A 27,058-nucleotide genomic window follows, 5' to 3' on the forward strand; every position below is an offset into this window, starting at 1 on the left:
ACGGCAGGTTCTTTATTTAATTCATTACAGCATCGACTGGCTACTGGCTGCTGCTTTAACTCTTCCGTGCTGGAGTCTCGGGAAAAGGCTGGCAGAGGGTAATTAACTCTCCTCCTGCCGGTTTACACACCGTTGCACTCATCTGTCGGCTCTTTCCCTCTCTTCTTCCCCTCCCCCTTTCTATTAGTCCACACAGGCTGCAGATAGGCAAATAAATAAGGAGGAATTCCTGTGATGCGTCTTCCTTCAAGGTTGAGGATATTCCAAAACCCTTCCCCTTTTTCGTCGCTTTCTGTTTTTTGTTGCCCTCACTCTCTCTCTTTCACACACACACACACACACACACACACACTCTTCATTCCTTGTTCTATTGGTTTCTCATTCTCTCCAGGCTGACCTTTGCAATATGATATCACCAGTTTCCATATAAGGACGGTGTTGCCTTGGCAACTATGGACTCCACCTGTCTCTCACACTACCTCCCTGTCTCTCTCTCTCTCTCTCTCTCATTTGATCCTATCATCTCACACACTTGCCGGGCAATAGTGTCACACACAGGTATATACGGTGATGAGAATCAGATACACGTGGATGAACGAGCGTCAAATAGGTGATAAAAAGACAAAGAGACACTTTTGAAACAGCCCTGCTGAAAAGACTAGCTTTCCATGTGTATGCTGGTTTGGTGCTACTTTAAATAGTGGACTACCATAGCCATGTTGTTTGCCAACAAAACATGCTGGTCAACCAGCTGATCAAGCTAGTTAAATGGATATTTCACCTCAAAATTGTTCCAATCCTTCAAGAATTGCAGTGAAACAGAAGGATTGTGCTGTTATAGTCAATAAGGGTGACTTTCAAGTGTCAAGTATCGATTTCAGTTTCAGTCATGTAGTAGTTTTATGATCCCTTACAATTCTAAAATATATACGAAATATTTTTTAGATGCCATTCATTGTAACTGCATGGAAGAGAGCAACATTTAAACTAGTGGTGTTCAGACTTTTATTTTGGTAAGTTAACATCTGGACTTTCATTTTGAAAGCTCTAAGAACTTTCTCATTCTTCATCTTCATTAGTTTAATGGCGTTGTTAAACTGTTCTGTTGTAATTTGTAAATTGTTGTAATTGTAGCATGTTTTATTCTTTAATACAAATAATCAATAATGTAATGTATATCGGCTTTACATAGACCATTGTGCTCTCTGAATGGCATGAGAGTAAGTAAATAATGGTAGAATTTTCATTTTTGGGCTTAACTATCCCTTAAAACTAGGTTAAGAAACCTGGTAGGGACAAGGAAAGGAAAAAAAGGCTTGCACAGTAAATCATTTTCTATATAGAAGATATATAGATGGAGAGATAAAGAGCTGATGAGTATAATTACAGTAGAATACTGAAGCAAAGCCTCTTTTTCAACACTCATCCCTCTAAAAATATCAGCGTAGGCGGATTTTGACAGACTTGTGCGTAAATGTCTAGTACCTGCGTGTCTCTCTCTCTCTCTTCATGCACACAGCTGATTGGCCGATGTTGGTTTGATGCAGTGACATCATCCATATTTGAATTCAACATTACGTCACCCTCCCCCATAAGAACCAGTTGTTCCACTCACAGTGACTGCTGTTTCCCTAGCTTACAACTGCCAATTTTCTAGGAGAGTACAAAATGTTTCAATGCCAAGCTTTGTGAAAGCTGGGAAGATGGGGGCATATATTGAGTCAGTGACTGAAGTGTTTATATGTACACGTCAAAGTCTCCTTCAGAAGACCTCTTGGATAGGTAGAATTTCAAAACCTTGTGTTGTGAATCTTGTGTGTGTGAACATGTATCCATGCATGCTTAATGTAATTTACACAAGCCTGTTCCTGAATCAACATCCTGACAAAAATATTCCTATCAATCAATCAGAGACTTAATCTTAAATAAAAAGGCAATATTGAACTAATCTAACTATTTTTTTTACGATTGCACGTACACGCACTTTCAACACTGATAATAATCAGAAATATTTATTGAGCATCAAATCATCATATTTCTGAAGGATCATGTGACACTGAAAACTGGAGTAATAATGCTGAAAATCCAGCTTTGACATCACAGGAATAAATTATATTATAAAATATGTTCAAATTGAAAACCATGTAGTGATATTTCAATATTTCTGTTTTTACTGTATATATATATATATATATATATATATATATATATATATCATCAAATAAGCCTTGGTGAGCATAAGAGACTTCTTTCAAAAGCATTAAAAAATTAAAAACAATAAAACTTTTTAACAGTAGTTTAAAACATCACATCTAATATGCTATCTAATGACATCCAATTAATACAAAATAGATTGAAAATATGTATAAAAAATGTATAATAAATAAATAAATAAATAGAAAAAAAGAAAATATGTATAAAAAAGCTAAATATAACAACATGAATAGAACATACTGCACTATCAAAGTATTATTATTTAAATAATCAACTAAAATAAAAAAAACTTGATCCAACAAAAATAGTCATAATAAAAATATTAACAGTTATTAGTAGTAAGAAAATAAAATACAAAAACACAAAACTAAATGAACTAAAATAAATATTGCATACAAATCTGTATCCCCAACCATTAGCTACCTCTAAGACCATGGGGGTTTGATATGATTTTTGTTCAAGCCCCAGCCCAAATCTTGAATATGATTGGTGAATCAGGATGTTGTTTCATCACAACAATGTTTATCCAGCAACATCACACAAGATAAGCCTTGTACATACCTGTTCACGTGCGTTTCTCTCCGAGCTGCCCCTCATGCTGCCGTGCGAGGGGGATGGAGAGGGCGGTAGGGAGTGCTGGGGTGGGTACTTGTTCTTCAGGTGGTCCATGAAAGCGTCCCGCTTGCGTTCCATGTCGGCCTTGTGCAGGTTGGTGAGAGCCTCCAGGCTCTGGGCGGCGATGACCGTGTGCCGGTGCTCAGAGGTGTGGACCAGCCCCACGTTGGAGAAGCGGCGCGTGCTGTTTCCCAGCGTGCGGTATTCACGCGGGTACTCCAGGTCATCGGTGGAGATCATGTGACCTCCGCCACGCTCCGGGTCTGCTTTGAGAGAGGGGTGAAAGGGGGACGAGGAGTTGAGGAATGTGAGAAGTGTGGCACCAGCACACACGCATTCATACGGTCATGCACGACCACACGCATGCATGCAACAGCGCAAATGCATTCACAGAGACAGATGGTGGAGGAGAATGGGATGAAGGGGAGGAAGAGAGAGAAATGGGATGAGATGTTAGACTTGTTACAACAGAAAAGAGCACAAGAGCGAGTGTCTGCTCCCTGCAGTGCTATTGATCTCAGGTTTAGTCGAAAAGAGGGAACTAAGGAGAAGCAAAAGCACTGAGCTATAGATCAGAGAAAAGAATGGAGACAAAATTTCTCTGTAAGAGATTACATTTTGCTTTGCCTGTCGGTTCGCCTTTGTCATCTGAAGTGGCGTTCCTTGCTTTCTGAGGACAGGACACATGCTGGATCACAACCCTCCACACATGCACAATCATGTATACACACATGAAAAAATATGTTTATATAAGCTGGGAGAGAAAAGCATTGAAAAACATAACTACAAGTCGTGTACAATTTTTTGAGGGGGCACTGGTGGTAGTTCTGGCTCACTTTGTGGCCTAGACCAGATGAAATGAAAAAACAAACAAACTTTCGAGCGATTTTTAGCAACTTTAAAGGATAGTTCACCCCCCCAAAATTAAACTTCACTTATTTACTCCCCTTCATGTCGTTTCAAACCCATATGACTTTTGTTCATCTTTGAAACTCAGTGAAGATAGTTTTAATAAAACCTGAGAGATTTCTGTTTCCATTGAAAGCCCATGCAAACAAAACCTTCACGCTTCAAATTAATACATTGCAAAAGTTGACACATTGCATGTGTTTACCGTATTTCATGTGCTCTGTGTTTATGCATCGAAGTTTATATGATAAATTAAATCTGATCATCATATAAAATGATCCTGTCTAGATTAAACCACATTCATATTGATTGCTTTTACAATGTCTTTTTGTACTTTTTCTGTCTAAACAATTTGGTTGCGAGGACTTTCAATGGATGAACAGAAATTATGAGTGAATAACTTCATTTGTGTTCTAAAGATAAAAGTCTTATGGGTAGTTCCCAGACTGTGTAGCATCTACCAGCTAAACCATGCTAACCAGCCAAAACTTGACACCTTGGTTTACGTGCCCCCTCAGTTTGAACACATACATTCCCAAACTGCCTCCAAGGGGAAGAGGCACAACCTAATGCGCATTAAGTTTAACTTCCCTCTGCAATTTCTCATTCTTTCCCCCTATCTCGCTCACAAAGACGGCCTGGAACAGCAGCTAACGCAAATGGCACGTAGACAACAGCAATTCGTTGTGGTCGGGTAGTATGTGGAGACAAAACTTTGACATACAATTGACAAAACCAGAAAAACAAAATGACAGGCCAACCTGATTGGCCAGAGGCAGGCCGACATGAGGAGATATGGGAGTGGCTGGTGTTGTTACCTTGCTTCGGAAAGCAGGCCCCAACATTAGCTGGAAAAAAAAAGAACATCGACCATGGTTAAGCTCCTCATTCTCTCTATCTTGTTCGCTCTCTTTCATTCGCTTAATCTCTCTTTCATACACGTGCACAATAATTGCCTTTGGTGCTGTTGGAAAGAACTGATTCCCAAATCATCTCTCTCTTTTGTATAATGCAAAAGGAATAAGAAACATTGTTCAGTCAGTATTACAAAAAATGAAATCTTACACCGAGGCATGATTCCCCAATAGGAAAAAAAAAAAAAACGTTTCACATTGCTGATGTTGTTTTGTTTGTGTGTGTGTAAACAAGCTTTCGATAAACGTCCTCAATATGATAGGGGTTCCAGGCGAAAACCTTCCCAGGATTCTGTCAAGAATTTATGAGACTCACTGTCAGAATCCTGAATGCCTAAACAAACAAATACAGACACACAAACACTGCATTAAAATGTTTTACCATTCTTCCAGCCACTGCCCTTTACTTATTTTCTCTTTGTTAACAGATTCAAACATAACCTCTCATGAGCAAAACCTTAAAATAATTGAGTATATGTTTTGATGACGTGTGGTGTTTGTGTGTGTGTTGGAAAGAAAGAAAAGTTTCCAGCAGGGAGTGAGGGCAGAAAAGTAGGTATTGGTCCTGATCGCTTGTGTGGAGCAATTTTGCTAATAAAATGTTCATGAAGTACCTGAATATTTTAGTGGGCTAAAATCTAGCCTCTGGTGATGTATAATTACTGCATAAAAACCCTGCATACAACAAGCATAACAAAACTGCTGACAGCTGCCTTGATTTGATACGCTACTGTATATTATCTTCATTGATTTGTCTCTTCATATTTTCATTCATTTATTCATCTTGACTTTATAGATTCATCAATTCACTTATTAATACATCCCACAGTTCCTTAATAACAAATGGCTGTTGGTTTTCAAGCTTTTCTGCAATTTGCCACCATTGAAGAATTGTTCTAAGCTAAATCTTTTCCAAATATACAGTAAATGTCCACCAGGCAAACAGCTCTATGACAAACTATTAGCAAATATACACTGTTCAAAAGTTTGGGGTCGGAACGATTTTTAACGTTTTTGAAAGAATTCGAATATTTTTAATCAAAAAATTTGTTCAAAATTTTGAAAATTTGTCTTGTGATGTCAAAGCTAAATTTTCAGCATCATTACTCAGTCTTCCGCACCACATGATCCTTCAGAAATCATTCTTATATGATCATGCTGAAACATTGCTTATTATTATCCATGTTGAAAACAGTTGTGTTGCTTCATTTTTTTGTGGAAACTGACACAATTTTTCAGGATTCTTTAATAAAGGAACAGCATTTATTTGAAATAGAAATCTTGTGTTGCTGTCACTTTTAGTCAATTTAATTAGCCATTTCTTTAAAAAAAAAACTCATCTTACTAATCAGACTTTTGATTGCAGTTTAAATATCTGTCACAAGTAGCAAATGGCACAAATACTGTGCAACAACTAATTATATATAAGTTTGTTAAATTGAAGTGTGATTATTCATATTCTTTTGATTTTGTAAATGTAATTTAGGTCAAAGTGAGAAACGTTTGAGAGCTTGCCATTAAAAGCATTCCTTGAAATGAAATGGCACTTTAACAGATTTAAATATGTGCCACTCTAAACTGGAGAAAATAGAATGAAGAAAGTAAAAACACAAAGTCTCTCTCTCTCTCTCTCTCTCTCTCTCTCTCTCTCTCTCTCTCTCTCTCTCTCTCTCTCTCTCTCTCTCTCTCTCTCTCTCTCTCTCTCTCTCTCTTCTCTCTCTCTCTCTCTCTCTCTCTCTCTCTCATCATACGAAACATCATATCATGTACTTTCAACTCAATGGGATGTGAATCACTATTTTCACCATCTCAACTGTCTCCATGGTCTCCCTATTGCCCCTTCACCCCTTTTCAGGAAGCTTGGGGCTAAAAACACTATTACCATCCAATGAATTATTCACATATTATTTAAAGAATTGAATCTGAAAGCAGCTGGTATGTTATAAAGCAGAGCCTGGTGCTTTAAACAAACATCAGGGTTGTTCTGGAGTAATAGACAGCAGTGCTCCAGAGAAATGGTTAAATTGAATGACCTTGTGGTTAATGTTGTTAGCATTGAATTCGTTAATAGCACTTAAACTCTCCCGAGAAGGAGCATTATCTTTCAGACTGCAGCCTGTTGAAGGACAGACGGAACTGATACCGACTTACCATGATACTTGCTCTAGGGAGTTTTAACCACTAATACTCCCTGACAATGTGACTAAACAGTATAGCTTTAGCAATGAGAGCTTTGAATGGAGGCAAGAAGGACATGTTCAATTCACTTAAACATGCTGCATAATTGAGTGATATCACTGTGTTGAAGTTGTTTATTAGTATTTTGTTGAAAGAACATTATATATTGGTGACTGCACTAATAAAAGCCAATGGTGGCTGGTTGCTGATTTACACTGGTTTTGATGGCCTATCGATAGATAGATAGATAGATAGATATATAGATAGATAGATAGATAGATAGATAGATAGATAGATAGATAGATAGATAGATAGGTAGATAGATAGATAGATAGATAGATAGATAGATAGATAGATAGATAGATAGATAGATAGATAGATAGATAGATAGATAGATAGATAGATAGATAGATAGATAGATAGATAGATACTAATAAACTAGTTGAAGTATGATTACTATGCAAAAAATACAGTATTACATTTAGATAGATAGATAGATAGATAGATACTAATAAACTAGTTGAAGTATGATTACTATGCAAAAAATACAGTATTACATTTACTAGTATGATAAATAATACAATCACATAATGCTCTACTTTCAGCTGTATTACATTAAAGTACAGCAGCCAGTTGCAAAGGGGACCGCTTTGGCTGAATTTAAGACCACAATGGACCAGACTGATGCAATAAAGCCAAAAGCGTTTGGCTTTGAAGCGTTGATACCAAGAAAACTACACCCTGTTGTCTCCTTCTTTCATCTCAGATCATATAATCTCTGCTAACTCTTCCTAATAAAGACAAAATGGTGTAGCGAAAATAACCGTCCTGAGGTTAAAGAAAGGAGAGGGGCATTGATTTGAACCGTGCATGGAAGCAGATATCATCATCAGCAAAGAAAGTCAGCCAATCTGATGTGCTAAAGCAGGTAACTGCCACAGGCACAGAGAGAGAGAGAGAGAGAGAGAGAGAGAGAGAGAGAGAGATAGAGAGAGAGAGAGAGAGAGAGAGAGAGAGAGAGAGAGAGAGAGAGCACATAATGCCAGAATTGGAGACAAGTTGTTTGCCTCTATCCATCACAGACGCCAAGCTAGAATTACCCTGACAGGCTAAATCAATGCAAAACAACAGCCTGAGAATGTGTTAGCAAGACCTTTTCAAAAGTACAAGTGAACAATGATGTTTAGCGAGCAAGAGAGAGTGGGGGAGAGAACATGAGAGTGAACAAACACTAAACACTATGCCATCTTCATCCCACTGTTGTGAAGAACTACTGTGTGCTAAAGGGAGTACTTCTGAAGAAAACATTGCATTACCGTGTTTTTATTCAAGAGACTTGTTGTATCACAACTATGAAAGAGAATGGCATCAGTCCCATCTTTAAAGGCATACTATGCAGTTGCTGGTTTTGTCAAACAGCGACCCCTAGAGTCGCTGTGGAGTATTTGTATTTAACGTTACTCGCTTAGAGCCGTCTCTGCACTCTTCTGTCCGGGCTATCTTAATTTTCTTCGTTGACTTAGCCGTGATTCACGTCTGAAATGCGTGCTACTGTTTTCCATGGAGGCTGCTTCATATGTCGTTGATGTATGTGACGTCGTGCCGCAAAGCAAGCTGTGATTCTAATCTCGCGAGATTTGGCGAGACGCCACCTCTCAAACCTATGAGAGGGATAGTTCAACCAAAAAAGAAAATTATGTCAGTAATTTCTCACCCTCATGTTGTTCCAACCCCGTAAGACTTTCGATCATCTACGGAAAACAAATGAAGATGTTTTTAATTAAATCTGAGAGCTGGATCACTCCTCCATAGACTTCTTAAGGGATCGAAACTGGCCGGCCCAAAAGTAATGAAAGACATCGTTAAAATAGTCTAAGTTTATCAAGCAACGAGAATACTTTTTGTGCGCAAAAAAACAAACAAAAATAATGACTTAATTCAACTATTGATTTCCTTCTCAGTTGGCCTCGAGATTTCACGTAGTGATGTTGCGCAAAGCTTCTGTTATACGTCCCACGCTTCACACACATGACTAGTGTCGGCCAATAGTGAGCCTACGTGTGACGTACAACCTAAAAGCTTTGCGCAATATCACTACGTGAACTCTCACGGCCCACAGAGAAGGAAATGAATAGTTTGTTTTTTGCACAAAAAAGTATTCTCGTCGCTCGATAAACTTGAGGTTGAGCCACTGTATTTTAACAATGGTCTTTAATAACTTTTCTGGGCCGGCAAGTTTCGATCCCTTAAGGAGAAATATCTTAATTTTCAACGCATTCTCACCCCAAGGCGTCACCTTTGACCATGCTTCAATATTTGACGTTTTAGGCGCCCTTTAGTGTCACTTACATGACGCGATCCTACGGCGTCATCTAACTGACGCTAAAGGAAAGTGTCTGTTAGAGGACGCGGTTAGGTTTAGGTGTGGGGTGGGGGTAGGGTACACGCGATCCTAGGGCGTCATCTAACTGACGCTAAAGGGCGCCTTGGGGGTGAGAATGAGCTGTAATTTTTGTTACAAAGATGAACGAAAGTCTTACGGGGTTGGAACAACATGAGGGTGAGTAATTACTAAAAAAAAATTTAATTTTGGGGTGAACTAACCCTTTAACAAAAGAACATTATTTTGGTAAGAGTACATGACTTCTAACTAAGTGGAACTGTGTGGCAGCAGCTGCATGCAAAATACACCTGTGAAACGGGTGACCAATAAGAGAAGAGATTACTCCTGGAACATTCTAGGACACTGGACAGTGAAGAACCAGCAATAACAACTAAGGCTACATACTTTGCATTGAAGCACACAAACAGCACTTTAATTTGAGCAACTTGAACGCACATTCTTTAATGCCTCCCTTCTCATCTTCACCTGGCTGTTCTTTAAACCACAGTGAAATGCACTCATGCTGCCATTAGGGAGACAAGCTGCCTTCTGCTCACCTGGGAGCCAATCAGGAGTATATGGAGAGGAGAGAGGAGGGGGTGGAGCTTATGAATGATGGGGAGGCAGAGGAAAAACAGGAAGGAAACAGGCAGAGGGCGTCATGCACCGATTGGTTTTGATGGGACATCCTGACATACTTGGACTTTGGCTAGATTGAACATATATTCATATAGTTTGGGCTTAGTCATTTTTTAAAATAACACTTTTATAAGGCAAGAATGCATTAAATTGATCAAAAATAACATTTGTAATATTACTAAAGATCTGTTAAAAAAAATGTTGTTCTTTTGAACTTTCTATTCATCAAAGAATAATGAAAAATGTAACCTGGTATTCACAAAAATATTAAGTAGCACAACTGTTTTCAACATTGAGAATAAAAAGAAATCTTTGAGCATAAAATCATCATATTAGAATGATTTCTGAAGGATTGTGTGACACTGAAGAGCTAAAAAAAAGCTTTTAGATCAGGAATAAATTGCATTTTAAAATAGAAAACACTTATTTGAAATTGTAATGATATTTTATAATATTCACTGCTTTTACTGTATATTGGATCATATAAATTCAGCCTTGGTGAGCATGAGAGCCTTCTTTCAAAAATATTAAAAACTCTTACTGCTCCCAAATTTTTGAATGGTAGTGTTTGTGTGTACTGTATATATTTAGGACAAACAGGTACAAAGTGTTTGTCCTAAACAATCATATATACATTAACTCACTTAATGGAATTACCCTAAAGTTTATTTAGCTTATTGTTAAAAACATTAACATTAAAGCCAGTACTAAACATTGGAGGCTGTTGTTTATCCGTGTTTTAGTGCACACACACAAAAGCAACAGCCTGTTTTACAATGGCCTCTAGAGTTTGGCTGCTCAACAACAGCACTGGCTTTTCACCAAGAACCTTTTCAAAGGTGAAATGTGTCATCTCCATCTCACTAGTGCTACCCAAGGAGCCAAAGTTTTGTTGGTTATCATAACCCCATCAATCCTTGGCAGCAAAAACATATTTCTCCATATTTCTCTGACAGCCATTCAAAAACAAAAGCCTGTAATCACCCTGTAGCCCGAGACTGGTTGCCCACTGAAGCCAAGCAGCATTGTGCCTGGTCAGTACCTGGCTGGGAGACCTCCTGGGAAAACTAGGTTGTTGCTGGAAGTTAGTGAGGCTAGCAGGGGGTGCTCAACCTATGGTGGATCCAAAAGTCCCAGTAGTGACAGGGTCACTATACTGTCAAAACGCACCATCCTTCGTATGAGGTGTTAAACTGAGGTCCTGACTCTCTGTGGTCATAAACAATTCCAGGATGTTCTTTGAAGAAAGATTAGGGATGTAACCCAGGCATCCTGGCCAAATTTACCCACTTGCCTCTGTCCATCATGGCCTCCTGATCATCCTCATATACTGATTGAGATCATCACTCTCTCTTCTCCACCAATAAGCTGGTGTGTGGTGATCAGGGCCTGAAATTAACACCCGACCACCTGCCAAATGCGGGTGAATTTTGCTATTGGCGGGTAACACTGTCAATCTACCTGCCACATTGGCAGGCAGCCAATGAGAATTGAGTGATTCATTAGGATTTTTACATTTCAACGAAGTCCGCTATTGCGGTGGACTTTAGCTAAAATGTGGCGGCACATTACTGGGGTAAAGAGGCCAGCTGAAACAAAACAAACAGCCAACAAAAAGATGAGGATGAGAAAAAGAAAAGTAAAGAAGACATTTTAATACAAAGTGAACAATCGGCGGCAATGGCAAGGTTCGTGAGCGGCTGATTTATGACAGCGACTGTTGTTTCGTAACGTTCATGCGATCAGAAAGAAGATGAGGCTCTTTTTCTGACTACGTGTGCGAGTATTAAACTGTTGATGAGATGGGATGAGATAATGTAACGCGTCGCTGTTGTAGGTTACAGTACAATGACAGTTGCACAGATGTGTGTGCGTGTGCAACTGTGCATGTTGGGAGTTGGGAACCGGTGAGAAAATGTCCGGTACCTGGTAATTTTATCAGTAATAACAGTATTTAGTTGATATTTAACCGTTCCTGAACGCTGTAACTAAAAGCTGTTAAGAGTAAGACCTGTACGTGACTAAATCCGCCATCAACACAGCCGCGTGTGATTTGTTTACGAGCTGCGGTAGGTCTATCTGTTGAGTATATACTATATATGTTGTGTGTGTGTGTGTGTGTGTGTGTGTGTGTGTGTCTGTCAAAATCAATGAATAAAAAGATTTTTTTTTTTAAATGTATGTTATTAGAGTTATTATTACTTGACAGCACTTAAATGTGTGTTCTTACAAGTTAAAGAACAATATTGTGAAATTCCCGTTTTTTTTTTTCTTTTTTTTTTTTACGTTTATGAGGCAAAAAAAAAATGGCTGGTAAAAAGTCTCTGTGGCAGGTGAATTTTTAAATCCACATGCCACAGTGGCCGGTGGCCAAAAAAATTAACTTCAGGCCCTGGTGGTGATGATTTCTGGCACAATATGGCTGCCTTCGCATCATGTGGATGCTGCATATTGCTGGTGGTTGAGGAGATTCTTGCACTTCCATAATGTAAAGCATTTTGAGTACCCAGAATAGCACTATACTAATACATGCATGTAACAAATTTATAAGTATTATAATAAAACTACAGGGATTACACAATGTATTCCCTTTGACCAAACATATCTACTGTATAAAGGCACAATAGTTGGCTTTTTTTTTTCGCCACAAGAGGGTGTAGTTTCCAACGATAACAAAGGCGTAGGTTTATGACGCAGTAATGAGATGAATGATGGGACTTGCTGTCAAGCTGATGGATGGATCTAATAATGTTTATGGATAAGTGCAAACATTCATGTTTTTAACATGAACACGCGAGTCCCGCGGACATAACGTTAAAGGTATAAGGACAATTAATTGTACCGAACTACCCGCAAGTGCTGGATTACTCACACAGGTCAGTTTATTAAACAAACTAAACTTCTGAGTCAACGCAGCGCTGCTTCACTTGGTCTAACGTTACACTATCACACTAAACGACATTTAAATGTACGTTGAAAGTTATAGTGTTATACTGTCTACGTGTTAGTTCGTTTGCTACACGAAACTTTAGCAGTAAGCTAGATCAACATTAGGATAACATACTGGCCATCGAACATGTCATCATGTTGAGCTAACGTTATATAACATTGTTTTATGTACATTTGCTTACCTGTATAATAGAGCAGTCAAGTCGCGGACGTAACTTAGTCGCGGACGTGGAGCCAAAGAGTATGGATATAGTATACAGTAGAATAGGGATTAGGGTTAGATGAATAAGTCGGCAGAACTTGGCACATTAATTGTAGTCAACATAGGGGACCATCAAAATAAAAGGTCACCATTTTATTTGATTGTTTTTATTCGAAATTATTTGTTTATTTTATTCTATGGTTTAATCATCTTTTCATGATATCATGAACACATTATTTGACAAAATGGAAAAATAAATCCCATGAAGTCTCTTTTTGCTTTAGACATCACAACCAGAAAGAACGGTAAGAACTAATTGAATTAAACTAATTAAATCCAATGGTATTTTAAATGTTGCACATTTCACATTCAAAACATTATTTTTAAAAGCATACTATAAATGGAGCCCTATCAAGTGTAATGGCTTATTTAGGGTGAATCAGTCTGGTGGATAGACACAGAGAATAACCAGTTGAACACGAACAACAACAACAGAAAGCAACTAATCATATGAGATATGTAAAATCCATCCAGCGGGAGGAGGTGCCATCGGTCAGACGTTCTTGAACAAAACTAAACCACTGCAACTGTTCAATAACTCCCCACTTTTTGTCTCTCTTAACAGCTCTTTGCTGTTGTATAATTGTTATTACTGCCTAGGGGCCATCAAACTGACTGAGAAACAACTCTTTCTCTAACAAGTCCATTATGAATGAGTCACACAATCAGAAACACATTCACAGACAACCACAGACTGAGAAAAGCAAACAAAAGTAGCAGCACACAGTGACTTCTCAACCTGCTGCATGCACTCCCGTCTCTCTGTTTTAAACATCAGATGTTTGAGAAGAGTTCATTATTTAGATCTGCTTAGATCAAGATTTGATCAGACTCAAACAGTGAGATTGAGAATCAATCTGGTTTTGCCCTTGATGTTCACAAAACCGTTACACAAACATTCACTCACCATGGTCGGGGCGGATTACTTCCCATAGTGTTAATAGCAGCCTCTTTAATTAAACTAAACAAGAGTTACAGTTTACAGCGGAGACTCTTCCCACGAGTAATTACAATAACAAGACTGCTAACTATGTCAATGTTTGATAAGACAAAGGACGTTTTTAAACCTAAAAATTAATATTTTAATACACATATTGTGTGGGTGCGTGTGTTTAAGTATGTCTCTGTGGATTTTATCTTTAATATGCTTCTGTAAACCAACAGAGACACCATTAAAGGAGCTGTGAAAGAGAAACATTTCATCTGCTGGCAGATTTGCTCCACAGATCTTCAGGCTAGCAGAACACTGTTGCCGCAGAGTGGTTTCAGATAGCAGTCAATCAGAGATGTAAAATAATGTAAATCTAAAATATATAAGTAGGCTGTACCTGTGACCTACTCACAGTCGAGATTATATGCTCAGACCTAGAGCTCAATCACCAGTATGATATTTTAATGAACAATAAGTTAATATTGAATGTCTCTTAAGTCACATTATTACCAGTTATGTTGTACCTTTTTGCACTGACGAATGAACAAGTATAAAGTGCTGATCAACACTACTGTAGTGATTCGTTTGGGTATAAATTAGTGCTTTAGAAACAAATCGGTTGAGTGAATGATTCAGTGACTCACTTATGAGGGCAGTAACTTGTTTCGTTCTTAAATTAATCATTGTTTGAATGGACAGGTTGAGTAAATGATTCAATGTCTCACTTATGAAAGCAGTCACTTGATTTGTTCCTGAATTAATCAGTGTGTTTGAATGAATCTGATTCAACAAACCTATTAACTGTTGTAATTACTGGCTTCGCTAGAATTCTTGCAAAATACTTCCAGAACATTATCTCAATGTTTATTTGACTCCTACAATACTTTCAGTTAAGCTGCATAAAGCAGAAAACATCCGCATAAGTAGCATATGTTCCTGTTTCTATCAATTTACAATTATAAAGGTCTTCTACCAGACTCAAGCCAAAGGATACCCTGAAACTGTAAAAATATATAACTTCGGGTTTGTAATTAAAGAAAAACGAAATTGATATTGTAAATATTTAATGTTTTAATTTTAAGGTGTTCCATGTGCATGCTTTCACACCTTCATTTATTGTTGAGTTAAGAGAGCAATTAGCTCACTATATCATGTGTCTGGGTCTATTAAAGAGGAAATAAAATATTGATTTATTCTGGTCTGCAAATGTGACTGTACCAGTCAGGTCAAATCAATGAGTTTAGGCTTCAGATAATGCCAGCACAGGATAATATCTAAAAATCAGAAAGAAATGATTGCATTCTCACACACTGACATCAACCTTTTCCAGCATGACTTAAATACAGTTAATCACGGTCTACATGAGACTTTATAAGATTGAACCCTGCATATAAAAAAGAATACCGATCTACACAGATAACTTTCAAAGATAAGTTCTCAAACTTCAAAAAATCAAGCACAGAACAGGAACATGCAGGAGAGAGACATGAGCATGTGTTTCATGCAAGTTGAGTCACACAAGGTTCTGCATCTTTTTTAACTGTTATATAATACAAGCAAAGAGCAGGAAGGTCTAGCATTAAAACAGGTTTATTTTGGACAGGATTGTTACCAGCAGCAAAGTTTCTCTCTGCTTCTTTTCTACTCACTCCCTCTCTCTTTGTAACATGCTGAAATAACAGGGTCTGCCAGGTCAGACGTGTTGGGAGTGCTACGCGTGCTTCTTCACTCATCTCTATACCTCACAGCGAAGAAGCAGGCAGAAGAATCGACCCACTTTCAAGATCTCTCAAAAAAGACAAGCGGTCCCGCTCCATGCTGCCCACTTCAGACGCACACAATTTTTCTTCAGAGCACTGAATTTTTATTTTAGGCCTTCATAATTCCTTTAAAAATCCTTGAGATTTCTCAATACCACTTAGACATGCATCGTTTTCCCATCCAATAAGTGTCGGATTTAATTTAAAACAACTGAAATGAATAAATCAAAATGGATGATTAGTTTATTCCTTTATTGAATGTGAGACGGCAGATGTTAGGCTTGCTACAGAAGGCTGAATCTTTATAATAATGATGTCATAATGATGTATAACTTGAGGATAAAACCTGATTAAGCTTTTGACGGTGAAATTAAATTAAATTAGTCTTTTGAATCTATACGAATGAATGATTACGGTATGCTATACTAACTATCATCTCACACACAAAATCCATTTCACACGTTTCATCGCTAATATCATGTAAACATAAACATGTAAGACAATGTTTAATAATTAGAGCTGAACAAATCGGACATAAATTTGCATCATAAATCACCCTGCAGTTTTTCTGGCTGACCTCTGAAGGAGAAAGGTTGCAGCGATTAGAATAAAAGTACATTTTACCCTTCTACGGATGCACACGGTTATAGGAAATGAGTGGATGTAAACACATATAATCTAAATAGCCAAACCAGTGTAATTTTAGTATTGTTTATGCTTTATGCACAGTTGTAAATAAAACAAAGATTGTTGGAGTGTTTTACAAGAAAATGCATTTAATTGTCAAGATTTCCTCTGTATTTTGTGTGTTCTGTGTTCTAGGACTTTTATTTTGAAGTGTATTTTCTGTTTCCATTGTTCCCTTTTTCACTGTGCATTGTTCCAGTGGTTTGTTCCTGTTTGCCTTTGTTTCTATAGTGAACATTGTTTGTTTCCATGACAATTCATTACCCTCACCTGTTCCTCATTATGGTCTCTAATTATTCTGTGTACATACAATATGTTATACTGTACATATAGTGTTATAAATTCAGTTGTCTTTATATGTTTCCCTGTTTGCAGAGATAAGATCCTTACCTCTCCTCTTCCCATCTAGCCGTATAGTAGACTAGTAGACTAGTCTTCGGGTTCGGGTTAGTAGAATAAGCTGATTATTAAGCTGATTATTAAATTTGTTTCTTGCCTTTTCTTTGTAATTAATCGGGAAACTAGCAATTTCTAAGGGAAAAATGTTACAAAATCTATTTTTTTCAGTGTAGCATTTGATTTGTTATTATTTTGAATGAGCTTTTATTTGACTAATTTTTAATTTCTTGTCATGTCATTTCCATTTGTTTTTCTATATTGCATTTTCATTTAGGTAAAATAGTTTATTTTAGTTAGATGCCTAAGTATATATAATTTCAGGGTTTTTTTTAGTTTAAGTTAACAATAAAAATGAAAAACCTGGCGGAATTATAAATAGGGAAAAGCTGAGGCAAATATTGCATAAAGTGGATTTGCAGAATTCGTGTGACCTCAGATAACATCTGATATTAGATTTGCACAATGCTCTGTGTGCACAAAAGAACATCTTAATTAAACATAATAAAGGCATGATTAGTCATATTTTCTGGGAAAAACAAATATTAAAAAAAAGTTGTTTGCTGCATAAGAAATTTGTTCAGTCACCCACCCTGACCACCCACAGATTCAGAAATACTTTTCTATGCCACGTTTTGTGCTTACACACAAACAAGCCTATGAAGATAGCTATTATGAGTCAGCACCATAAGACTCAGGTAGATATATATAGTAGGTTGGGTGAACAAAGTTCTTAAAGGGACAATTCATCCCAAAATGAAAAATCTATCATTATTTACTAAAAAAAAAAAGTCAGTCAAGGTGTGAACTGTCCCTTTAAGACAGACTTCTAGCAAAGTTCCCAGGTATAGGTGACCTGTGACCTGAGAGACCTATTAAAAAATCTCTCATTTATAAACTTTATTCTGTACATCAACTAAATGAGGAGATGAGGAGTTTAGAAACACAATCATTTTTACAAGAAAAGTAACTAAGTACCAAGGGACCCTTTGACAGTTTGATAACTGACAGCTGAAAATTACAGTTTTAGGATTTATCATCAGTGTCAGCAATTCACGTCACACATTTGTTGTGGAAACGATGAGTCATTGGTGGCTGATGTTGTTTTATCTAGGATGAGGGCCCTGTGTTTTATTGTGTGTGTTTGCTCATTTGTTTCTGGACAGAGAATGTTTCCTCCATTGATTCAGTTCTATTGACTTTGGCTTTGAGACTCCAAAATGCTGAATACCCCGTGAATATTGAAGTCGAACAGAGGGCATTTTCAGACAGACAGCAAAAGCGACTTAAATATTTTATGTTTTAATTTTAAAAAAAGCACAAAAAGTGATTTTATCTATTTATCTATTTTATGTTGTGTTGTGTTGGGTAAAAGGCAATAAGGAGGTCTTTATGTAAGCTGCTTGGCTAAATTAAAAAAATATATATACAAATAATAGAGTCACTATACAAAAGGTTTTGTTTTTCCCTTTTGGGATCATAGAAGTGTCTGTCAATCTATGTGGAAAGATTTCACACAGCCTGAGTACTCAGGAGGCACATTAAATTCATATCCTCATTCCCTCCGGCTCTCCGTGTCTCTCTCAGTCCCTCGTGGTTGCCCATAGAGAGTGGAGCATGGAAGGAGGGACGGGTGGGGCAGGCTCACAGATGGGCTGGTGGGAAGGTTTCTGTGGTTACAGGCGAGGAAGAAGAGGAAGACGAGCCATCTGGCTGTGGTTTAGTGAGATGACGTTTCTTGCCCCTCACCCACAACACCCACAATCCATGGCAACATGCCTACCGCTCCACCAACTGTTAAACAAACTACAGGTAGCAGAACTACAAGTACAGCTACAGTTAATGACAACACCTGCTATACTGGAAGGAATCAAACTCGCTTTGTGATCACAGGCTTTTAAATAAACCACTGAAAATATCTATCAAATGGACTATACCCACAGGTGATCGCAGCTACAGCGGCACGAGGAGTTCACCAGCATGCACTACAACAGTGAAATATCTAATCTGGTCACAGTCAAAAATGGGTCACATGTCCATTCTGATCATAAGATCTCAGAAAGGCAGGAAAAAACTACACTAAATACAAATCATAAAATGCAACTAACTTACCTTTTAAGTACATTTAACCTTGAAATGAAATACAAAATGCTCACCATATATTTACATCAAAGGAGCATCCAATCAGATACATAATTTGGCACAAATTAATGTGTCACTTAATATGGCTACAGTCCGGTGAAACCTTATTTACACAAGTCAATCACTTCTGCTGTTGTTTAGCTAGAAGACATGATTTTTCTTATGTCATGTTATTAATGCTGCATATTGTCAGGCACTTCACAATCATTTCAATAAACTTCAATGTTTGATTCTAAAGACATTTTTATTTACTGTTGTATGATAAATTATTTTGGTAAAGTGGATATCTTATACTGTATCAATCAATCAATCAATCCATCAACCAACCAAACCAATCCAGGGTTCTGTAAAGTGAAATTCATGACATTAAGCACTACGTTTTTTGGTTTTCAAGGACTACAATCACAGATCTCAATTATCAAACATTATCTTTATCTTTCAAACAAAAAATGTACTTATTTACTTGGAAATATATGAGCAATATTATGCTCACAGACATCTACAGTATTTTAGACTGTAGCGTTAATTGTATTTGTGTTTTCCAGGACTTACATTTCAAAAAGTCAAATTCCACTATAATAGAAAGAAAAAGTTGTATCCTTGTTTGCAACACCACATTCACCAACATGTCCAAACCCATGATGAAATATATACATGAGCACATTGTGTTACATAAGGTCAGAGTGTCTGTCCAGAATAATGCCTAACCTCTTCATCCATGACATCCCTTTCAGCATGTTCACAAATGGACAGGACAGAATTGCCCCCCAGAAAGCTGGAAAATGTCAAATAGCCTGATTGTGCATGTATGTGTGTGCGCTTGTTGCGAAGCCAACCGCTGCGGTTGTGGCTAGAGCAGTGAGTACATTTATACGATTTCCCAAACAAAATCCCAATCTTATTTCAGAAGAGTTCATGATCTGTGTTTGAGATTCTTCAACTAACGGGAATAAAAACAAGATGTTTTCGGTGCAAGTCAAAATGTCAGATACACACGAATCACGATTACTGGGGAAAGTGTGGAGTAAAGAGAGAGAGAACAAGGAAGGCGATACAAATGAAACAACATGCAAAACTGGGACAAGGCGTGGTCAGAAGAGAAAAGTAAGGAAATGGGAAGCAAAAAAAAGAGAAGAATGACTTATGGGCGGCCCGAGCTGGAGGAATAGGGTGTGACTGAGAGAGACATGAGGGATTTGGTGGAGCACTTGATGTCTTGTTAGTCTCAACCTTCTGTACACTGTGATTGCCTAAAAATATCACATAGCTCATGTGGAACATGGTGCACTCGGGTTTGTGGCACTGGGGCATTTATCATCACATGGCTCCTAAAGTGCCAAACGCAACCTTTCTCTCTTTCGCTCTCTTCATCTCTGTCATTCTCGCTCCCCTAAAACAAACACACAGCCATATGCCTCCTCTGTTTATTCCTCCTGAAATCTAGCACAAACCCAGTGCTAATTGCCTGTATTGTTATAGGCTCTAACTTTTAATAAAGCCCCATTCTTTCAGTTTCCCTCTTTTTCTTTTAGCATAACCATGTACCACACCCTTTCTTTCTAGATAATTCATCAGGTCATAATAAATCTCTTTTTATATATATGACCTCTACAACAGGCAGTGTTGTCTATATATACACTTCATATATCCTTTCCTCTTCTCTTACTATCCATTTACCCCTTTCCTCTTTCTATATTTTGTCTTTATTTTGCTCTAGAGAGCCTATGATCTACTCTTTTTTTTATCATGTTGCTTCTATCTGGTCCTTTTTACTTTCCTTTTCACATCCTCCCTCCAGCATCAATGCTACTTAGCTTGTGTCTTTTCTCTAAACAATCTAATTGGTCGGAGGGGAAATGGTTTCATTTCTTCCCAGAGATACACACAAAACCCTCACAGGCAATTTGAGTCTTTCCTCGACCCCTCTATAGTGGACAAGAAGACAACCAGCATATATAATATGGGTTTCATAAATAAATAAATACAATCCTTCAAAAATCTGTTTGAGTTTCTTTCTTTTGTTGAACACAAATTTTATGTTGAAGCATGTTGGTAACCAGACAGTTGACGGCACCCATTGACTTCCATAGTAGGAAACAAATACTATAGAAGTCAATGGTTTTTGTCAACTGGTTACCAACATTCTTCAAAATATCTTATTTTGTGTCCAACAAAAGAAAGAAACTCATTTTTGGGTGAATTAAGTAAATTAGTTTACATGCCATGAATGATGTGACTCTTTGTTTGTACAGACAGGTTAGATATTCTTCCAGCTCAACACACTTTTTGGATCATCTCAAATCATAAACTTTTTACTTCAGTAACACTTTGATTAAAGGGGACGTTGTTACATTACTGCTTTGAAACAACCTGTATATACATATACATTGTACTTACTCAAATAACTACAGATTAATATTAGTTAATTACATGTACTATAAAGTTACGGTTAGGGTTTGGTTTAGGGTTAGTTATATTATGCATAATGTACTGTTATTACAGTAACTACATGTAACTACATCACCTTAAAATAAAGCATTACCCAACATTTCACTTTAACATGCTATAATCAAAAATGTTGCATTCAATTATAAAATAAATACGAAATTTAAAAAAAAATCATTAGAGATCTTAGATTTTGGACCCCAAATGAACAAATAATCTTTACAAATAATAAATAGGTGAATAAGAAGAGAACAATTTGCAATCCAACCTGGCTCTTCTTGTTCTTCATTGCTCATCACTTTTCATCATCTCTTCTGTCCAGCTTTATCCCACCATGACTGAAAATTTCAAAGGCATTGACAGAGAAAGAGGGAGGGAGGATGCGTTGGCTCTAGTTGGTTGGGTTGGTTACAGAAATCTCTACTTCATGACAATCTCTCTCTCTCTCTCTCTCTCTCTCTCTCTCTCTCTCTCTCTCTCTCTCTCTCTCTCTCTCTCTCTCTCTCTCTCTCTCTCTATTTCTCACTCACATCTCTCTTATTATCCACAGCTCACTGCATGAAGAACAAAAAGAGGAAAAAAAGAGCTTTTTCCCCTTCTAACTCCAGAGTATGTGTTTATGAGCATGTGTGCGGGAGAAATATTTAATGTGGGTGTGTGTGTGTCTGTGCATGTGAGAAAATGAGCAGACGGTGGTGTTATTCAGTCAGTGGGTGATGGATAAGGTGGGATGTGTCACTGAGGCATCAGTAATCTAACCTGGCTACCTGACAATCTTACTGAGAAAACACACACAAACACACCTTTCCCATGGTGACTTTCCATTGACGTCTACTGTGGTAAATAGTCATACAGGTTTGGATCGACTTGAAGGCGAATAAATGATGACAGCATTTTAATTTTAGGGGAGAACTGTCCCTTTAAAGTGGATGTCTTGCATTGTGGTCATGATTACTAGTAGGTACAGTGATTTGTAACGCACTTTGGTCAACACCAGTTGTCTTTAAACATGATATGAAGAGTTCAGATGCAAAAGCCTCTAAGTGCCATTTGAAATTCTCTTCTAGAATAATCATTTTTATCAAGCTTGTATATTTAAATTTAATAATTTCACTTAAATGGCAATGAAACAAAAGAAAGAAACTCATTTTTGGGTGAATTAAGTAAATTAGTTTACATGCCATGAATGATGTGACTCTTTTTTTTGTACAGACAGTAATTTCACTTGCCATTTACGTGAAATTACTGAAATTAAATATACAAGCTTGATAAAAATTAACATTCTTGAAGAAAATGTCAAATGGCATTTAGAGGCTTTTGCATCTGAACTCTTCATATATAAATACAATTGTATTGTATTGTATCCCACACTGTAATGGATTTGTCATTCTAACAGTATTTTACTGTAATATGTACAATGTCAACAGTATAATACTGTAAATAGCCATGGATTATGGGAAAATATGTGTTTACTACTGTAATTATTTTCTACTGTAAATCATAAAAAAATAATAATTATGTAATAGGAAATCAGTTACTGTAAATAAAAATACAGTAGTTGTACTCATGAATACAATATACAGTATTATTCCTGAAAATTAAAATATGGTACTTGTACTGTAAATGAAAAATACAGTACTCATACTGTAAAGATATATACAATATACAATTGTATCACTGTAAATTAAATTTACAGCAACCTACAGTCATTCTTTGTGAAACATGAGTGCACATATGAGATTTTTTTTCTCCCAAGGGAAATATTTCCTAGAATCAGAGGATTCCCTTGATACCGGCAGCCTTTATTAACAGAAGACAAATACAGGCTTATAAAATGCGATCTTTCAGCGCAACATAACAAAAGCTGATCAAAGAAGGATAGTTTCTCTGAAAATCGCTTTTCTTCAGATGGCAGCTCTACTGAGGAACTGACGTCCATAATTAACGAGCATCAGACACATTGTTGCCCTGATTTACCTGTCTGCTTACTAACTGTTCCATCACCAAAACAATCTTTTTCAGATCTTCTTTAAAAGAAGCAAACCTTCTGTTAGGTGTTTGTACGCAGGGCATCTTTATAGATGAACGTCTAGAGCGTGGGAGGCTGCAGCAGCAGAGTTTGAATGTCACTAACAGTGGCAGATTTTTTCCTCCTCTGCTTAAAGCAATCATTTCTCTTTCCATCACCACCAAACTCACTTTATTCTGCGGGAAACATTTCTCAGCATGGAGGAGAGCAAACAAAGTCAAACAAGCACACACCAGACCCCCAAAGTAAACATTTAATATGTGAAAAGTATGAGAACTGCTTTAGCTAAAAGGCCAAGACACGTATACAGCAATGAGTGACTGATAATGTGCAGCATGACCTTGAAAAGAATACTCTCATTTTTTTTTGCCCACACTTGACTGCTCTAAAAAGATTACCAGTTAGAAATATTTCTGAAAGAAATAGAAATCGGGTTGGTTAGGGAACCCTCTTAGCCGCTAGTGGTTTCAGTAAATTGGTTAATGATTTTTTTGGGGGGTTAATTTACTCTAGGACTATCACCAAATGAAAATGGCATATATTAAAGGAATATCATGACTAATTTTTTTTTTTTTTTTTTTTTTGCATGAGTGCAGGTGTCAGCTTATGTCAGGACCTATATATACAGTATATGCATATGTAAACCCACCTTATTCCTGACGACCTGCGTTTTGAATTATGGATGGATATCCTCACGTCTCTTTCCAGGTTTGTTTTCACAGGTAAATGCAATTTATAATCTGTCAAAATAACGGAAATCACTATGATATAACGTTAGTGACACGTAATGGTGAGGTTAATGACCATTTTTGATTAAGGCTTGTAATACAATACAGATATTTATTTGCCTACAGTGATATTTAACCAGACTCACGCTATTGGGGCTATTTTTGGTCTGTTGAAAAATTCTTTTACACAATTTCATTTTAATGTTCGATGGTTGAAGGGTGAGTCGATTAATGTCATCTCATTGTGACCGTTTTAACGTATTACGTTCATAGAGGAAGCCTTTCACTTATTGTTTACAGTTTAATGGAAGTTACACCCATAATTCGCGCAATGCGTCAAAGGCGTAGGAATAAGGTGGACACATTTATATACTCCACAAACGTTAAGAATAATTAAGATTAAAATCAGCACATTCAAATGATTTCTGACAGATTCACGTGACATTAAAGGCTGGATCAATGATGCTGAAAATTTATCACCCTCACTGGATCTTTTGACTAGTAGTGTGTGTGTTAAATATATACAATAATGCTAATAAAAAAGATATAAAAAAGAAATATTGTTCTTAAAGGAGTAGTTCACTTTAAAAAAAAAAAAACTTTTGCTGATAATTTACTCGCCCCCATTTCAACCAAGATGTCCATGTCTTTCTTTCTTCAGTCGAAAAGAAATTAAAGTTTTTGATGAAAACATTCCAGGATTTTCTCCATATAATGGACTTCATTGGGAACCAAACGGTTCAAGGTCCAAATGAGAGTTTTAGTGCAGCTTCAAAGGGCTTTAAACGACACCAGACGATGAATAAGGGTCTTATAGGACCCTTACAGGAGAGTCACGAACGCTCATCACAGAACAGACCAAGGAGAGCATTTGTGCTTTTTAACTTTTTGTTTTTGTTTATTTAAAAAAGTTGTTTATTTATTTTTTTAAATGAGCGATCGTTTCGCTAGATAAGACCCTTATTCATCGTCTGGTGACGTTTAAAGCCCTTTGAAGCTGCAATGAAACTCTCATTTGGACCTTGAACCGTTTGGTTCCCAATGAAGTCCATTATATGGAGAAAATCCTGGAATGTTTTCATCAAAAACCTTCATTTCTTTTCGACTGAAGAAAGACAGACGTGGACATCTTGGATGACATGGGGGTGAGTAAATTATCAGCAAAAGTTTTTTTAAAATTGAACTACTCCTTTAAGTGCATTGTAGATATTGTATATCTGTTTGTGTGAGAGATTTTTTTGCCAGTTTAGAGACGTAAAAGAGAAAGAGAGACTTCAAAAGTTGTGCTTTGAGAAACTACTCATTGTTTATTTTTAATTGGGTTGGAGACAGCGAGAACAAGAGCAATGATTTTCAAACGTTGAACTTGAAGAAAGTCTTGTATGTGTTTGTGTTGTGGAGACAAACCATCTTTGGTAAGCAACACTCATAATTTTTCCTCATAGTTCCACAAGAGAATATTGCTTTAGGGAACTAACACTCACACAGAGCGTCTCTAAGGGTCGTTAGATACAGAATCTCATGATTTTCATCAAAAAAAATGTTTTCTGTCTGCATATTTATCAAGTGATATACATCAAGTGAAACACCCCGGAGGTGGCAAGAGTTAATGTAATTTTCTGTAATTTATATGCATCCTGCCAGTGTGCTCTTTGAGCACTGAGGTCTACAGTCTTTCAGCAGAATCAACAGATGATTATTTAATTAGTGCATGGCTAAAACAGTGTGAGACCAAACTAACAGCCATTTAATTACCACTCACAAACTCACAGCACTGATGCACTGAACTTTAAAAGAGTGAGTGTGTGTATATCTGGAAATCTGACGAAACATTGGGTTTCTTCGACTAAGGCCCTTTTTATGTCCAAGGGCTTGATTTTTATTCAAACTAACAGTCTTCAATGCTTTGGGTGACCCGAGTTCAGCCCATGGCCCTTTTCGATCTAGAAGCTTCCTGTCTGCTCTATACAGGGTCCCGTATAAATACAAGAAAAAATAGAAAAACAAAAACCTTTATCAAAAGCGGGTTTTTTTTTTTTTGTCGCAGACTGATCTTAAATTATGCAAATCTAGAATGAAATGATAAAAACAATAAAATAATGAATACAAATTTAAACAAACAACAAAAAACTTATTTTACTATGAACATCTAAATCAAAGGTAAGTGCGATCATATCTAAAATGTATAAAAAGTTTAGCTTAGTAATTTAATTTATTATACAATTATATATTATTATACTTGACTGATTGTCTACAACAATCAACAAATTAGCACCAAATAAATTGGTATCAAATGTAAATTTGTTCAATGTAAAGCTGCTTTGAAACAATCTACATTGTTCAAAGCGGCGCGCTATATAAATTAAGGTGACTTGACTTGACAAAGGAGACAATGGTGTAAAGATCAAGCTTGAAATGAATGAAATATGACACGTGACATGAATAACATAATCACTTATGAACAGATACATAAAATGCTAGCTATGAAATTACCTTAGCAAGATAAATGAATCAGCCATTTTATGAAAAAAAATATTAAAATAATTAACAATTTCCACAATACGTAATTCTATTTGTGGTGGAAATAACATTTTGATGGAAAGTTTTTTTAAAAAATATTTCAGAAAAAAAATTCTTTAAGTGCCCATAGTTGAAGAGACATGCGAAAAAGGAACGTTTCCACGTGAGAGAAAGAAATAGGGACATAGAAAGTGTGAGATATACAGCGTATCTAAAATCTAATGTGTTTTCATGGTTGTTTTCCTTCCTTGGCAAGCTTTCAGGGACCGATAACAGACTCAGAGATACACACGCTCACACCTCACCAGACAACACTGTGAGACCACGAAGATTCCCAGTCAGCCCAGACGTCTAGAT

The 27,058-nt window shown here is 36.9% G+C and overlaps 1 protein-coding gene across 30 annotated transcripts in view; it reads right to left on the reverse strand.

The window, feature by feature from the left end:
• The window catches only part of srcin1a (SRC kinase signaling inhibitor 1a), a 121,623-nt gene that overhangs the window by 63,810 nt on the left and 30,755 nt on the right, over nucleotides 1-27,058 (reverse strand). For 9 of the 30 annotated variants that reach the window (XM_089128664.1, XM_089128655.1, XM_089128666.1 and 6 more), the window contains exons 1-2: nucleotides 3,445-3,499; nucleotides 2,776-3,092 (exon numbers count right to left, since the gene is read on the reverse strand). In XM_089128664.1, the coding sequence (XP_088984790.1) occupies nucleotides 2,776-3,069 (294 nt within the window). In that variant the 5' untranslated portion in view covers nucleotides 3,070-3,092; nucleotides 3,445-3,499. Of the gene's footprint in view, nucleotides 1-2,775; nucleotides 3,096-3,444; nucleotides 3,500-4,499; nucleotides 4,587-21,692; nucleotides 22,375-27,058 lie in introns of those variants that run through there. The other 21 variants (XM_089128684.1, XM_089128685.1, XM_089128682.1 and 18 more) reach the window with 13 other exon arrangements.

Source organism: Pimephales promelas, chromosome 3, assembly GCF_988280905.1.
Source record: "Pimephales promelas chromosome 3, fPimPro1.hap1.1, whole genome shotgun sequence".
Classification (NCBI taxonomy): Eukaryota; Metazoa; Chordata; class Actinopteri; order Cypriniformes; family Leuciscidae; genus Pimephales; species Pimephales promelas.